Raw genomic sequence first — 17,926 nt, forward strand, 5'->3', positions numbered from 1 at the left:
TTTGCAGTACCCTTGAACACTCGATGGAGATTTTCGTGGCCCAGTATTAATGAGGTCAACAAGTTGCTGCAGTTGTTCTCAACTGACATCCGCCAATCCCAGTTTAGAGTCTTGTAAATATTTTGCACTGCGCGTGCACACCGGTCTTTCCTTGAGGGAGAGAACACCTCAGCATCATTGGTGTTGCATAGCTAAAAGTGCACTGCACTAGCCATTAAAACTTTGTAAATGCACACTTGGTTTCCTTTCAGTCCCTGCGCTCATTCGTATAATGCTGGAGGCATTGCGCGACGTACCACAAGAGCGCGGCTTCTATATTCCTGAGGATCACAGCGCCGCATCCTCGCTTCTGTTCCACCCATTCATGCAGTCCCATCAGGTTAAACACGAAATAGCTTCAAATTATTCACTGTCGGCGTCAATCCTCCTGCTCCTTGGCAAACTTAACAAAGCGCAACAGCTGCATTATGGCCAGACAAGACCCCATAGCCTGGCGCCATCTGTTCGCATTCGAGAGAAGCGCAAGGAGGAGCAAACACAATCTGGTCGCGCTGCTGGGCGCAGTGTCGGCACCTAAATATTTTCTTGCACCGTGGACTAGACACACCAAATTTTTGTGGTTTTTTTCTCTCTTTGGAACGATGTGCATCACATTAGAAAATATAGAAGGCCACATGGAATGCTCCAGCAAGCAATAAATAATTTATTGTTGGACTTTTTTCTCTCATGCTGTTTCGGGTTTGCTTTTAACCGCCAAATAGTGGCTGTGACGCATACGAGACATTCAGGTCATATGAGAAATACAAAAACTCTAGTATGGTTGCTGCTTTCTTGTTTTTTTTTTTTTCACATCAACTCTTACGCAAGCCTGCTGAAGGGTTGAAATGACAAAAAGTGAACAAGCAGCAATTACATCTCGGTATTTTGCATACCTCACGCGACCTTAATGCATGTCACAGCTGCTGTAGGTGAAGCGATGTGCGAAAAAAATTCAGTAATAAAATTTTCAGCTGCTGTAGGTCAACTTCATATCATGACTTATGTACACCATTATCCAGTGCATCACTCGAAAGAAAAAAAAAGAAATTTGATGTCTCGACTCCTTTCAGGATGGGTTAAGCGTTATGTAACAGAAATTCTGCGAGATCACTGGAGGGGCCCTGTAATGCCACTTGTTCATTTAATTGCTGTTGGTAAGGAAGAAAAAGGAGTTGCTGACGTTGCCCAATAGGGTCATGGCAGGAAGTGTGCCTGATATCTTTAGTTAGGTTGTATAACTAGGCAGTTCTTCACCACAGGAGGTTGGGACGGAGAAAACTGGAGTAACCTCCGATGTGCTAGGGGAGCTGGATTATTGTTGAAAGAGGGCTCGCAGGAGTCGTGGAAGGCCTTCCTCTGCTGGGCAGTATTCGTGTCTGGATTAATTGCTGCACCTTTCCTCTCATTGAGAAGTATGTGCATCGAAAATGTAATGGAGGGAAATGCAGCCAGGGGCAGCATGGGCCCACCTGAAACTAGGGGGTCTGATAGTCTAGGCACTGTGGTGGCTACCATGTACCGTGCAGTCTAGCTTTTCAGTGGAATAAAATTTGGACACAACCACCTTTGTGGTAGCAAATGTTTTGATTAGCTGCGTAAAGAAAGCCAAAGGCGTTGCTTGTGAAAGAGGGGACCCTGTTGCCTGCAGGTCCGCCCATCAACTTCCGTCGGCAGAGCCCACTGACGCACGCATCCCTCCTGCGCCAGGCCCTGCCGGGCCCCGACCAGCCGCACCCTCCTCTGATGTTTGAGCAGCCCCCCCAGCTGTCTGCCCCCGGTGAGTACGCTCCGGTGCAGCCCCACTGGTTCTACAGCCGGGAGGTTGAGCACAAGCTGGTCTGGATGCCCTTCTCGCTGCTGGACTCGGCCCGCCTGGAGGAGGCCTCGGCCGACTCGGTGGTGACCACCGATGGCGGCAGGTATGACGTGCAGGTGGGCGCCCGCCTGCGCCGCCCCGTCTACTGGGAGGAACCGCCCAGCCAGGTGCGCCGCTGCACCTGGTTCTACAAGCTGGAAGGGCAGAACCGCTTTGTGCCCTACGAGGAGCAGGTGGCCTCTCTCCTCGAGGACCACTACCGCCAGTCGATGGCCACGGGCAGCTGGCACCAGAGGCTGGAGCTCCCGGGCAGCCAGACAGTGGTGATGCACAACTCGAGCGTGATGGTGCACTTCCTCCCGTCCAGCCACCCAGACGAGTGGGGCAACGTCAGTGAGGGCCAGAGCCGGCCCCGGGTGGTCAAGCGTGGCGTCACCGAGGTGGACACCATCGAGGAAGGGGAGCCCAGCCAGATCGACCACCTGGTCTTTGTCGTGCACGGCGTGGGCTCCGTGTGTGACTTTCGCTTCCGCTCGGTCGAAGAGTGCCTGGACGACATCCGGCACATTGCCCTGGGGCTCATCCGCAGCCACTTTGGGGGACCCCTGCGGGAGGGCCGCCTGGGCCGCGTGGAGTTCCTGCCCGTCTCGTGGCACTCGACGCTGCACAGTGACGCCACGGGCATCGACCAGGCCCTGCGGCACATCACCCTGCGCAGCATCCCCAAGCTGCGCCACTTCACCAACGACACCCTGCTGGACATCCTCTTCTACACCAGCCCCGTCTACTGCCAGACCATTGTGGACACGGTGGGCTCCGAGATGAACCGGCTGCACAGCCGGTTCATGGAGCGCAACCCGGGCTTCAGCGGCACCATTGCCCTGGCCGGCCACAGCCTGGGCTCCCTCATCCTGTACGACATCCTCTCCCACCAGGGACAGGAGCAGCAGAGCCCCGCCGAGGATCCCTCGGTGGAGTCCCTGTTCAGGGAGCTCATGCTGGGCGACTACCTCTCCAAAATCAGGGAGGAGCAGATCGACATGGAAACCCTGGTGAGCTTCTCTCTCTCGCAAGAGTGAAACCCGGTTTCATCACGTACAGTTTTTGTGTGATTGCTCAGAGGGAAAATGCACCGCGGAAGCAAAAACAAATTTGTGTGAAATTTCATTGGAAATATTCACAATAAACCCCGTTACTTCAAGTCATTGACACAGAAACATTTTGCAATCACACGAGCAGCTGCCACCATCTCTGCTCGCATAGTGCTGCCATGTAGACTTGCGCATCCCTAATTTATTACCGGAGTTTATAAAATACTAAAGCGATTTTACTTCCTGAGCATGCGCAGGGAGATGTTGGTGAGCAGTGCACCCAAGCTTAGCCGTCCGGGGAAAAGGGGATCCTGATGGCTGAACTGATGCTGAGCATTGAAACCCCCCTCATTGGAGGCACCTCTGGCCTGACCCGACTGGGGGAAATTGGCAGTTGCCTATCCTCCCTTCTATCTTTCACTTTTCTATCTCTTTCTTACAACTCTCCTGTCTCCCTTCTTGGTTTTTTTCTTTTTTCCAGGCAGCTGGAGTGGCCAACTACCCTGCATTTTGTCATATTTGGATATAGTTAGGTTGTACAGATGCCGTGGGCAGGACTTGCTTGTGAGTTCCTGTCTCGTCCCCTCGTTGGGCTCCGTGGTGGGCACTGTGATCGAACATAAAACATATTCTATGGCTCCATCTCCTGTGCAAAATGATCGCGTTCTGAAGGACCGAAGCAACTGCTCAGTTCTTGCAGAAAACAGGAAAAGTATTCCCAAAATGTCATGTGGTGCACTGTAAAGACGCTCACAAACCAGCCAGGAAAATATCTCCTGTCATAGTTCTCTGTCTGATGCCTTGTCTCTGAGACAGCCAACAGCGACACCTACTCCTCTAGATGCGTGACATCCCTCGACACTGCCAAAGGCTGAAGATGATTTCCTCACTCTCACCCGAGTCCTTCCTTTTGCCTCGAGCCAGCTCCCAGAATCCATAGAAGTAGGATAGTATATGAAAATAACTGTAGGACACTTCATCCCAAATTGTGGACACTGCTTCAACTGCCAAAAATTTGGCCGTGGCTCCTAGAGTTGTCACGGCCACAAGACCTGTGCCAAATGTTCATAACATGATCATGAATTCGAGAACGGCAACGCTGCACCACTGTGCACAAACTAACCATCCTGCCTACTTCTGTACGACCTGGAGAAGGAAAGGAGGCCACAAAGACAGTTTCCAAGAAGCTTGTCAGTGATTCATCCGGGGGCGCGACGGGGCGTTGCACTGGACTTGGGTGCCTGCCCAGTCGGGAGAGGCCTACAAGCCATGGACGCAGTTCTGAGCTGCTGTGGCGCCACAGCTCACTTGAGCGAAAAAGGCTCTGGTAATGGCACCCTTTTAACATCCAGTTCATTGAAACTGCCAGGGCTTTTAAAAAACTACTCTGATATGACAGATCTATTAGTTGACGACCGAAAATTGGGATGCCTGATTTTTTCAGACGTGCTTGATTATTCGGACTTGTTTGCAGCACCGCGACATGGCCCATAGAGTGTACCTTGTTCACACTTGCTGCCCATGCTCAGGCCGCCATATAATGTGCACAGTGGAACCTCATTCATTCAAAACGCACGACTTAATCAACCAAAATGAAGGCGAATTAGTGCTGTTCTTGAACGCTGCACAAACAGTGGGCATCTGGAGGAGGCCTCACGGAAGAAAATGGTGGTGCATTTCAAAGCTTTTCTATGGTACAACTGTAAACAAGTGGAGCTTCAATGAGATGCCTCTCATTAGCCACCGCAGAGTGCATATCGCCGGATAAAATGCCGATTTTGGCACTAGTCACTGGGCCTAATTACGGAGGCCAAAGGAGCGCTTGCTTCGGCCGTTTATCTTATCGTTTTGCTACATTCGTGTTCTTGTTCCAGGCCCTTCGTACTGCGGACGCAGCACATTTCCCGCAGCAGCGTGTTCGCTTTCTTGTCTAGACTTGGTTGCGTTCATCGGCGACATGCTAAGCCAAGCTCGTGAAAGCTCTCACCATCCATCATCTGTGCACATGATGCGCGGCGAAATTTAGTCATGAGGAGCTTCAGATTGCGTACAGAACTTCCTCCCTTTTCTCCGCCATATTGGCAGTAAGTTCAAGATTTTTTTTCTGTAAATTTTATTTTCCGGACTGCCCGATGTTTTCCGTCGTTTTCACGGTCCCTGGAGGGTCCGTAAAATCGGTCGTTAAAGGTGCACTGAAGAGGATTCTGAACTTGTCTTTTTGCCACGGGAACTCGATCTACACGTTCCTAGCATTCTTAGAAACTTCGATTTATTGCCCTGTGTGGCTGATTTTCCTATTTAAATCGAATTAACGTCCGGCTCCCGCCTTTTTTTTTTAATTCTCCCTCGTACGGTGGGCGGAGTCGACCAACGCGTGGAGTGCCTTTCAGCCAGTCCCGCGGCGGCTTGCCGCTCTGCCATCGGCGGAGTAATACGTAGTAGTCCGTAGATGCAAATAGTCCGCGCATATTTTTATTTCTGCGGGCTTATTTTGGGGCTATATTATCTGCGAATGAAACTATTTATTCATGGAAACTTAAAAAACAAAATAAAGTGAAAGCAAAGCCTCCACGGAGCTGGCTGCAAGGCGTTCCACGCGTTGTCGACTCCGCCCATCGTACGAGGGAGAATTAAAAAAAAAAGGCGGGAGCCGGACGTTAATTCGATTTAATTAGGAAAATCAGCCACACAGGGCAATAAATCGAGGTTTCTGAGAATATTCAGAACGTGTAGATTGAGTTCCTGCGGCAAAAAGACGAGTTCAGATTCCTCTTCAGTGCACCTTTAACTTTAAATTCACTTTCCCCGGTGGCTTTATGCTTAAATGAAGTAAACCTGGGGCCTCAACACAAGAACATTTTAAAGAAATACAAAGTCTTTTGTTGGAGCTCTGGAAGTGCTGCTATTGTTATTCAGAGTGGGATTGCAGCGTCAAACTACAGGCTGAATGTTACACTGTTGCATTCACTTTGTTCATTTTAAAACTATTGCAATATCTTCCATATACCGGGTGTTTCAGCGAATCTTTCAAAATTTTTCAGAAATAGGCTTTTTGGGGTAAAAATATGCGTTTTGCGGCATAGTATTAGCAGTGTTGGCAGACACCAGAAAACAGGTGAATCATCTCAAGTAGTAAGCTGGTTAACTAATTCTTAATAATTAACTTTTTAACTAGTAGAGTTAGGCGCGTAGTTGCAATTACATATTCGTAGCCGGCTTTTGGTAATATATCCAGTAGTTTTTAGAATTTCGAAAACACGATTACCCTTGGTGCTGTGCCTCAACAAAATTTGGCTTTTTCGAGTACACTTGCCTACGCTTTGCCTGCATGCTTTCAAAAGCACATGCATTTTCGCACGATGCAGCCAGGTTTTGTCGGGCGACATCGACGAGGGTAATTGCATTTTCGAAACTCTAAAAGCTGATGTGGCTACAAATCACTAATTGCAACTAGGTGCCTAACTCTGTCAGGTAAAAAGTTAATTATTAAAAATTAGTTAACCAGCTTACTACTTAAGACGATTCACCGGTTTTCTGGTGTCCACCAACACTGGTAATATTATGCCGCAAAAGCCATATTTTTACCCTGAAAAGCCTAGTTGAACTAGTTTTGAAAATTTTTGAAAGTGTTCGCTGAATGATATTGAACCACATCCCACAGTAACACTTGAGTGTGGAAGCATTTTTAAGACAACTACCAGAGCCATATCTTTTTTTGGTCAGAGATTTCAATGCCCACTCGTCTTTTTGGGGTTAGAAGATTTCATTTTGTCCAGCAATGTCTGAATGCAGGAAAGCTGCTCCCTAAGCGGGAAAATGGGATGCATTTTTGGACGACCCACATGGAAGTGATCATTCATTTGTCAGTGGAAGTTACGCCTGGGCGCTGTGCCATGAAGAAAAAGCCAGTCTGGCGGAAACCTGTATAATTATACTGTTGCACACCTAGCAATTCCTCGGTCTTCAGGAGTGGTACGACAAAGTCATAAGACGTCATGCTCACTAGAATTTAAAGAAGCAATTTTGCAGGTACCCCACACATGAAAACCTTATAAATTTCTAAAAGGTGAGAGCCAAAGCAAGGTGTATCCGTTGGAGGCATGGAAAAAGCAATTATTGTGCCATCAGTGAAACCTGAGAAGCCGCCAACTTCCCCTGGTAGTTACAGGCTCATAGTACTCACGAGTTGCCTCTCCACATCCTTAGAAAATGTGTTAAATAATAGGCTAATCGTAAAATCCCATGAACTTGTTGACATCCACCAGTGTGGATTTTAAAAAGGATCCTCAACTATTGATCATCTTGTCTGCCTTGAAAATACGGTACGAGAAGCGTTAATATGCAAACAACACTGTGTCTGTGATATGGAGAAGGCATACGAGACCATCTGGAGGTTTGGGATCCTGACCGCTGTGTGCCTGGGTTCAAACTCACTCCCTGAACAGGGGGGGGGGGGATGCAGCTGGGCACCACGGGGTCTCTCGGCCGGAGGGGATCCAGCAGGGCGGTGTTTTTGGCACACCTGCCTGTCGTGGGCATGAGGCAGGGGAGCCAGTGGGAGCAGGCTGTGTGGTAGGCATACGGGGTAGAACGGGGCCCCAGTTCATGGGGTTGGCAGCAACGTACATGGCCGACATCTCGCCCAGAGTGCGGTTAAATTGTTCGATTAGACGATTTGTTTGCGGATGGTAGGCTGTCCGATGAATTATACTGCACTTGGCGAGTAGAGCTTTAACGTTGTCAGACAAGAAGACCAGTGCTCTGTCACTGAGGGGTTCACGAGGAGCACCATGGTGAAGCGCTGCAAAATGAAGGACGCTGTAGCAGCCAGCAGTAGTAGTGTGCGGCAGAGGGCTGTAAAAATTGATGCCAACACGGCTGTGGTGCAGTGGCAGGCCGGGCAGGAGCAGAAGGACCTGAGAATTATGCTATACATGCCGTGCCAGTAGTACGGGAGACTCCCGTGTGGCCGCATTGTGGGTCAGTGTGGAAACAGGTGCATATTTGAGGCCGTACATGTCGGGGAATGATGAGAAGCCATTTCCATCCATCAGGGGGATCTTTGGCTGCCATGGGGACCTGCCAGTGTCCGTAGCGTAAATCGAGAGAAGAGTTCCACTCCTTGTAGGCAGTATCATCAGCATGGGGAAGAGTGCAAACATCCTTTTGTGTGGTAGTCAATGCAAAAAATGAATAGAGCGATCTTTCTTCTTGACCATGGATTGTGTGAGGCCTGAATCATGAAGCATGGTGCTAACCTATGCTTGAATAATTTGATGCTGAGTGGCGGAGACACGATATGGGCGCTGACGCAGAAGGGCATGGCCACCAGTGTCGATGTGGTATTGAGAAAGGTGCATTGAAAGCTTTTGTTTACATGCGTTCCTATTGGCAGCACCCTTAGTTGTTACCCACACCTGGTGATAGTGTCGCTACCGAATCATCACCAATCATTTTCCTACGTTCCTGCTAGCCTCTTTCCCGTCTAACGTACCCAAATCCCCGTTTTGACAGCAACTTACTGCTCGAAAATATCACTGCAGTTGGAGATAAGATTCTGTGCGGCAGTGACGTGAACAGAATGTACGCTTGCTTTGACTATCTGTAATAACTACACCCATTGGAAAGAAGTGTTTTGAGCAACCGGTTCAGCCATGGATAACACGCAATGCTTTGGAACTTTCCTGCAGCAAAGTTTGCTGGTACAAAAAGCATAGGCAGCACAAAGAAAACTGCTTCAAGCTGGTTGGAATGTTACGCGGTTGCAAGAAAGCATACTACAGTCGAATTATTTTGGAAAACCAAGAAAACTCAAAAAAGCTATGGCAGGTAATTAACTCGGTTATCAAGGGGCAAGTGGACCTACTGAAGCTCCCTGTATGAATTTTCAAAGCTGAAGCTGGCAAGTAGCTTTAATGAATATTTCACTAATGTTGGTCGTAACCTAGCTCTACAAATCCCTCAAATTATTTTTTTCCGATTGCCTGCCGGCTCTGTTCAGTCCTTTGTATTTTTTGATATAACATCCACCGAAATAAGGTCCTTGTTGTTGTAACTACCCACTGGTACCGGTTGTGATGCTATAACCGCACAGTTTGTAAAATCGAATACTATAGACATACTTTATGCATTCCCAGAAGAGATATTTAATACCACCGCCTTTCACTCTGGCCCTGATATTCTTAAAAAGGCAAGGGTGTGTCCTGCGTTCAAGTGGGGGAATCTGTTAGAAAACTACCGGCCTGTATCAGTCCTATCTACAATTAATACATTATTTGAGAAACTTATGACAAAACGAGTGTTAAGCTTTTTATTAAAATACAATCTCATTGTATCTAATCAGCACGGATTCCGACCCAACAAATCAACAAGCACAGCCGTTACAGCCATTGTAAATATATATAATAGTTTACATTATAGAGAAACAGTTATTGGCATATTTCTGGACTTAAAGAAAGCTTTCGATACAGTTGATCATGAATTATTACTGATGAAATTAGCTTTCTATGGGTTCCGCGACGTAGCGTTAAACTTCTTTCGAAGCTATCTCACAAACAACCGACAGCAAAGAGCATGCACAGAAGCAGACACGTCCGACTTTTTGCCAGTCTCACATGGGGTACCACAAGGATCGCTATGAGGGCCAATTCTGTTTTCCTTACACATAAATGATTTCCTCAACTGCTTTAAAGGTGGTGGTGCCGTAATATACGCCGATGATACAGCTGTACTCATTTCCGGTAAAGATATTAATAGACTAGAAGAAATTGCTAATAAAGAATTAAATAATATAGCTGAATGGTTTACTGCTGATAAATTAACGGTGAACTACACAAAAACAAAGTACGTAATTTTCACATCTTCAGGCGGCAAAAACAAAGGTTCTATTAACCTAAGGATTGGTCAGAAAGACATTGATCAAGTTGAATCATGCCGATACCTAGGTGTCACGCTGGATTTGTCATTGCATTTTAAGGAGCACATCAGTAACGTCTGCAAGAAACTAAGCCATGGATGTTTTGTACTTTTTCAAGCACGACAATACTTTCCCCTCAAAACACTCAGAGCAATATACTTGGCAATTTTTCACTCTCATCTCACATACTGTATTGAATCATGGGGCTATACCTATCCTTCATATCTAGAAACTCTCACCATTCTGCAGAAACGTGCTCTGCGCATTCTAACCTTTTCAGGTTACAAAGAACACAATGCAGCACTATTTTCTGAACTGCAGATTATGCCATTCACAGTCGCACGTGATTACAAAACAGCTTGTGCTGTGCATAAAATTTCTCCCACCATCTTTATACCTCCAAAAAGGCACACACGAAGCGAGGATCATTATAATTTTAACTTACCCGCCATTTACAACACATACAGCAGGCGATTATTAACATATACTGGTACAAAAATCTGGAGCGCTCTTCCAGTAATGGTTAAAAAAGCCCAAATTTCTCTCTCTTGGTAAAGGACATTATCTATAACAATAACTTTCAATCTCTAGCAGAAATGTAGTCTACTAAAAAGTGTATTACTTGGTTTGTATAGAATCATCTAATACTCTTGAATCTGTATTTATGTATTATTCATTGTTTGTAATGGATGTCCTCTGTTGTCTTTTCCTTCATTTCATAGGTTGCATATGCTTGCTTCAGTTGATTGTAGTTTTGTGTAACATCTTATATGCATATAAAATGTACACTTTCTTATGCTGACGCCTGGTTATTGCATGGGCCACAACGAGCAGCTTGCTAAGGGCCCAGATGCTTTTATCACCCTCAACTAACTGAAACTGAATCCTGCTCAAGGCACAGATCAGTCCATAAAAATGTGATCCTCTCTTGATGACAGTGTTGGCTCCCCTGCTGGTGCTTGGTGGAAACAATGTAATGCTTCCCTGTCCTTTCTCTCCTCCTCCTCCTTTGATGTTTCTTCCCTATTTTATGTAAGAATAAAATAGCACTTGGCGGCTTATCTATTGGGCAGATTTGAAGATGTTCGCTACATTTGAGGGAAAAAAAAATTGGTTCTTGTGCCATTTTGTAAATTTCTTGTAGGACTTCCTCACAGCGGCGGAAATAAGCCTGAGATATGCTTTCTCTTAGTAATATCTCGATTCTTTCGCCATTGCAAAGTTTCTAAATTGAGCTGTGTGCGAAAACGCTGTCCCTGCTACGGCGTCGTTTGCTGAATAATACTATGTGAGGCAGGTTGGTGTGAGCCAGAAGGCACCTGCCTCCTTTGCCGAGGGTGTGAAGGGACAAAAAACAAAACAGACGTGAATTTTAGGAAGGCGCCTCCATGCTGCTACAAATTATTTGTGCCAAAATACTATTCCAGTAACCAAGAGGGGGGCCACCCCAACAGCCGCTCTTTCCCCTGATGTGTGTCGAGAAAGGTGGATCCCAATGCACAGAAAACATTGTGGGGCTTTTGAGCAGAACGGTGTCAACACACAGTTGTTGTGTGAGGAGGTACGTGTCATAAACATGAGAGGCCTCCCTCCTCTGGGATCGCAGCTGCTCAACTTGCAGGTTCTTTTTTTTCTTTCCAAGTTTTGAAAAAGATACAGCTCACAAGTGGAGGAAGAACATCTCCCTTGTGACCGCCTAACTGTGGGGTAATACTGTGGTATTACAGAAAACAACTGAAATGGGTGCTTTTCCTGTGCAGAACAACTATTGCTGAGAACACAAATTTTGCGCATTTTCATTTGTTGCACTTCATTTCAGAACAATACATACAGAGCTGACCAAGAAGGCTTCCTGCACCACTCAGGTTTTAGTCATTTTTTAATCCGTAGCATGCTGCTGCTGCTCCAGAGTGCCGACTGCAGCTGAGGGTGTCTTTTGCCTCGCGACAGAAGCCATCCGCAATTGGCCCCCCAAATTATTAGTGACGGAGAAGGGGAGTTACGCACCCAAGTGCTCTGCTGTTTTGGCCAACTTTGGTTATGAATTACTTAAAATATATTAAAGTTAGGTACCTGAATATCACTTGAGTAAATATATGGATGTTTTTATTTGTGCTTTGTTACTTATATCTGTCTACGAGCTATAGATGTTTTTATAAAATTTGTTAAAATCCACACTAAGAACAATGTTCCATCTAGTTTGCAGGTTGTTATATCAAAAACGGCTTGTAGCAGAGGGGCAGTAATTGTGCATTATAATCTATGTGAACAGACATGTCAAACTGCTTAAGTTCATATTTATATGTCTTTTTCATTTCATTTATTTTGTTCCTTAAAGGCCCGAAGGCATTGCTTAAGGGGGAGTAAAATCAAGATTTTTGTGACAAGAACATGTCAAAACAGAGGAAGAATAATTGGATAAAAGAGAACAACAAAAAAAAAAGAGAGAAAAAAACAGTATGCAGCAGTTAAAGGCCTACTTGACCGAAAGTTTACTACGGCTAATTTTACGCTCTATATAGTGTGCATGTTTTGAACAGTGTTTATTTTTAATATTAGGGCTGTTTAGCGTCCAGTATTTTAGAAGCGTTCAAAAACCTCTGCAGCAGATGATGCAGTCCCCTAGAGGTGTGTTGGACAACTAACAAACCTGACCCGGAATGACGCACCATTGAGACATCGGCATGGCCAGTTTCAGCCGTTCGGAAGTGAGTGCGCGCCCCCTTGTGAGCTCTTCTTCTGGCGTGTTTCTGGCTGTTTTCACCGCGAAGCTCGATGGTCTCCGAGTAAAATTAACTGCTGGCATCATGTTGAGGGAATGCGTGGCCGGAAAAAGGAATACGAGGAATGCGGAAAGCACCACTGCCCTTCACACCCGATCTCGAAAGCTGGTGTCTGGAGCTCAGGTTTTGACGTCAATTCCCACTGACGCTTCTCCCTCGCGCTACGCTAACCCCTTTTGTGGGTTGGGCTTTGTCCTCTCCCGGTCTACGTACGTGTTTCTGGCCCGATCGGCAAAGCATGCCACGAACCGAGAGGGTTATAACTGGTAGACGAAGGGCTTTGAGACGTCTCTAATGGGAGAATAAAGAGGACGGGGGATGCTCGTCACAAGCTAGCTTATGCGGTTCAGAAGCTGAAGTAGGCGGCTTTGCTTATCGAGCAACGCCCTTTTGACGTCACATTGTTTACACGAGGCAGAGGAGAGGTCTGCTTCGTCTGAAAAGGAATCAACATGCATGCGCTTATTACAGGTACAGTTCTGCCCAATGCGCAATAATGTCGTCATGCACCGAGTGTATCTGCTGCCGCGAAGACTTGCAGGCCGGGCTGAGAATCCTGGAAGGTCACACGTGCGTTATTGAAAACGTCGAGTTTCTTACTGCTTCACGCCGTTCATACTTGAGGTCGATTACAGGAAGCTTCAGCATTACCATCCCAGGCGCTTCTCCAAGACCTCAGGGACCTGAACGCATGTTGTTTGAATAATGCCGGTAAAGCAAGGCAACACGTACATAATTTTGATTACATGTTCTGCATTATTACTCAGTCGATACAGATACACTGCCTTCCGGCAATCTGCCTGGTAGGCGTATACGGCTGACTGGGGTCCTGCAACCACGTCGTTCTGTCCAACTGTGTGGTTTGAAAAGATTAGAAAAACTTTTCTGTCCCTGCAGTACACGGGTTTTAAGTGGTTCTATTTAAATACAGTAATGAACGCAGCGCATGTCTTTGTTCATTTGAACCGGCATCTATTGTGCAACGCGCAGTGGTTTGCCCGACCGAGGCGCGCAAAGATGAACCAGCCCACCATCGGCACCGCATTGATGCCACGGTCCTCGAAGAGAAAGATATATATTTATTTTGCAACAACTATTTTGCTTCTGGTATATTCTTTCACTTAACACAGCGCTTAATTGTCTAGAGCTTCCTTTTTTGACACCCAGCTGTTTTTATTGATTTACCTCGCGTTCACGGGACCGGTTCCAAATTCCTATGCACAGGCAGGAATATCTTTCGACGGGGGAGAAAAATGAGAAGGCAAAGGAGAAGGCAGGTCATTTTTTTTTATCAAGACAGTAACCATATTGCACGCACAACAGAGCCCACATGTGCTGTTGGCACGCGCTTGCCCGCTCATAAAAGCCGACTTGATAATAAAAGATTTTTTTTACTGGGCCTTTATTTGAATATGCTTCATTCCTTCGAGATGTCCGAACTTTGCAAAAGCTGTAATCGATTACTGCCAGGCAAACAACGGTCACTAGCATTGCGGCGCGATCATCTTCGCTGAGGTTGAGCGAGGAGTTGTCTCGTCTTCTACAGCAAATAAAACAAGTTTAAAACTTTCTGGGGCGTTTCATCCGATTTAAGATGTGTGTTTTCATATATAACCAGTATTTATTGCGCAAATTGCTGCACGCGCTACCGGTACCAGCGCTTTGCTCGAGCCGCAATGAGCAGACGCTCCGAACCTGTCCGGACTCCTGTCTCAAACATGCGTCACTTCCGGCGGGCGGCAATGGCGCCCGTTTTTCCAGTTTTGGTATTGAAAACTCTGACTTTTGCGTGCCGTTGGCACCCTAAATGCTTGAAACTGGAACGTAATGTTTTGTGGGTAGCATAATACGGATGTGTACTATGAAAAAGTAACCTTTTTACGGTTTGAAAAATTTCGGTCAAGTAGGCCTTTAAATGATATTGTGACGCATATACAGTGCTAAGTGGCATGCACGGCATCGAAACAAGAAAGCCGCCGCGGTGGCTCAGCGGCTATGGTGCTCGGCTGCTGACCCAAAAGATGCGGGTTCGATTCCGGCCGCGGCGGCTAGAATTTCTTTGGAGGAGAAATTCTAGAGGCCCGTGTACTGTGCGATGTCAGTGCACGTTAAAGAACCCCAGGTGGTAGAAATTTCCGGAGCCCTCCACTACGGCGTCTCTCATAGCCTTAGTCGCTTTGGGACGTTAAACCCCACAAAACCAACCAAACTGAAACAAGAAGAAAATATATATATGTAACGCTCAATCAGTACAAGAGAAAAATACAGTGCAAAAGGCATGATATAGAAAAGCTAGAGCAAACAGCTGTTCTGTTCAAAGTGCCGAAGTGAATATGGCGGGAACTTTTTGCCCTCATGAAAAATGGTCGTTTAGTTTTTCCCGCAATGATTTGCGGTTAGTGCATGGTGCGATGGGATTTGGTAGGCCATTCAATAGTGCTATCGCGTCCTGGAAAAAATGACGAGTTTAGTTCTAAGGTGCGATAGTTGATGCGTGCAATGCTATGGACATGGCTTAGGTGGCTAGACGTCCTGTGCGTGGGTGATAATAGAAATGAAGAAGAAGGCAGAGGTGAGATATGATGTGGCGTGACTCGTGTGGTGGAATGGAAAGGGACGGTTTCTTGAATAGTAACATGTTATAAATTGGATGGCGCGATTCTGTCAAGGTCAGTGGTGAGGTATGCTTGTGATGGTGCCAAATGGGTGACGCATATTCTAGTATGTCAGGGGATGCGGCCTTCAAGATGCCCATGATAGTGATGGTGTTGGATGGAGGCCAAGATATCTGTAGGATAATGTGGGGTCAATGGAAAATGAGCCAATACTGTATTGATGCTGATTGATTGTGTGTTTTCTGTGAACGACAGGGATTTGCATTTGTTTAAGGAGAGGAGGGATTTTTCACACCAAGAGGAGAGCGGTGGTCACCCTAATCTGTATATGATGCAAAAAGCCGTAATTCTGGTTTTATATGGTGATTAATGTAAATTGGGAATAGTAGTGGTGACAGGACTCCCGATGTTACACTGGAAAGAGGAGAGCGGCTATCATTCATGGGCCTTGCGCCCTGAAAGAAAAGGGTTGGCGGGAATTCCTAGTGATGAAAGCTTTTGAAGTAAATGATTGTGGGGGACCCGATCAAATGCTTTGGAGTAATCGAGGAATATAGCAAATCATTTATGAACTCGGCAAGCTGGGTTTCACATGAAAGGTGTTTCCTACAACCATGCTGGTGTGGATAAAAGAAGTCGTTATATGGAAGATGTGTCATTAGGTGTTTAAGTAGTTTTGATCGCACACTGGTTAGAGAAATAGGACGGTAGTTAGAGGTTGATTTGCGCTCACCGGGTTTAAAGACTGGGATGATTTGGGTATTTTTCCAATCATCCAGAACTTTCTCTGATTGTAAAGACTGATTGTTGTATCTGAGCTAAGGTCTCTGATGTGTTTTTTAGTAGTTTAATATTGATATGGTCACAGCCTGCTCACAAACACAAATTTAGAGGTTACTGATGCCATTGGCATCAACCTGGATCATAGGCATCATAACGGGGCAGGATTCTGGTCAAGTTATGGACCGAGACGAAATAGCGGTTCAAAACGCTGGCACACTGATCTGGTTTGAATTTAGCGCTATTTGGTTCAGGCGAGACCTGGGGTATAGGATGCGCCAGAATTTGTTGGGGTTCGACTATAGGATTCTAACTAGATTGATGGAAAAGCTAGGCTTTCAATATATGTTTTTGTACACTGATAATATCGGTCCCATGTAGTAGGGGAGTTAGATTTCTTTGCTGATTGATAGGGGTGCTTTTTCCTGTTTAGGAGGCATTTCAGGCTTATGGTAAACCACTCGTTGTTATGATCGGACCTAATATTTATTTTTGGGATGTATTTGTTTCTGAGGTTTATCATTGTTGTTTTGTATAATTCTCAGTTATGATTAACTGTTCTTGATAGATAACACTCGCAAAAATGCTCATAAAGCCGTGTAAGTTCCACGTTGATGGCATTGAAGTTCGCTTTATTGTAACTGAAGATTATCTTTTCTAACCTTCAGCAGTAGTGGTATGGAAATGTGTAGAAGGACACTGTCTCCAGGGGAAGCCTGTCTTCAGGGCTGCATGTCAGCAGGAGGTCAAGGGACGTTGCAAGTGAAGACTGAAATCAAGGGTTAGATTGAGGAATTGCTTGGGCTCACGATTTACCAGGTATGCTAAGGGGAAATATAGAAAAATAGGTGAGTTGGGGAAGTTATCTGTAATATATGCTAAACTACGGTAGAGTGGGTTGCTGAAAGATGGACCATAATCGGGTGGCCGGTAACAAATGCCAATTATAGCGTTCACAGTTGAGGCATGAACGCAAACCCCTGATAATTCGAGTACATTGTCGTGGTACACTAAGGATGACGACAAAGTATTTTTTACAGCTATTAGAACACCACCCCCTCTACGATTGCTGCGATTTGCGGGAAGCACTTGGTTATCGAGGATATCCTCAGTTAACCAGGTTTAAGTTAGAATGATAATGTGCGCGTCAATGTCGTTGATGAAGCTAAGCAGCTGGTCACGCTTTGGAATTACGCTCCTTATGTTGGTGAATGCAATATGGGTGTCGAGTTATGACGTCTGTTAGGAGCATGATTTGTTGCGCGTCATTTGCTATCACATGCCATACATTCCATCACCATGTCAGTGGTGGGGTTGTAAGTAAAACACTTTTTTCCAACGTGCAGTTTGTCTAGTCTATATATAGTCTATCATTATAAAGAGATATGATGGCGCTAACTTCAAGAATACGCAGAACAGTGGAAACTTGTGACAATTAAAAAAAACAACGTATTTTTTAAACTTTGTCCACATGTTCTCCTTTATATCAGATTTTGGAATCATTAAAAAACTTTGTGCATAATTTTGTTCGTGGCCCTTCCAGTGAGACCCTTGTGCAAGGTTGAGCACACCATGCAGGTCTGGAGAGCCTATTGGTGGTGGGATTTATGTCTCAGATGAGGGGCTGATGTGCTGCGGCCTCCACCAAAATGCATTCAGGATTCGGTGTGCACACAGAGAGGTTAAAGTCAAATAAGCGAGCAGCATATTTCACAGTAAAAACAATGTGTTTCTGGGCTGTGGTTGTTTATTCGACAACGCCCAGTGTCTTCACTCTGGTACCCTTAGTTTCTTCCATGCAGACCCGGCTGTGTGTGCCACGTACAAGTCAGGGGATGCTTCTGTGGGCGACCTGGATAGCTGCCACGCATGCCCCGACTGAATGC

At 45.9% G+C, this 17,926-nt stretch overlaps 1 protein-coding gene across 3 annotated transcripts in view; it reads left to right on the forward strand.

The window, feature by feature from the left end:
• The window catches only part of PAPLA1 (Phosphatidic Acid Phospholipase A1), a 106,363-nt gene that overhangs the window by 21,428 nt on the left and 67,009 nt on the right, over positions 1 to 17,926 (forward strand). For all 3 annotated transcript variants that reach the window (XM_089578090.1, XM_089578087.1, XM_089578089.1), the window contains exon 3: positions 1,688 to 2,907. In XM_089578090.1, coding sequence (XP_089434216.1) covers positions 1,688 to 2,907 — 1,220 coding nt within the window. The remainder of the gene's footprint in view (positions 1 to 1,687; positions 2,908 to 17,926) is intronic.

This window comes from Amblyomma mixtum, chromosome 3, assembly GCF_055824585.1.
Source record: "Amblyomma mixtum isolate Tamu chromosome 3, ASM5582458v1, whole genome shotgun sequence".
In the NCBI taxonomy this organism is placed as follows: domain Eukaryota; kingdom Metazoa; phylum Arthropoda; class Arachnida; order Ixodida; family Ixodidae; genus Amblyomma; species Amblyomma mixtum.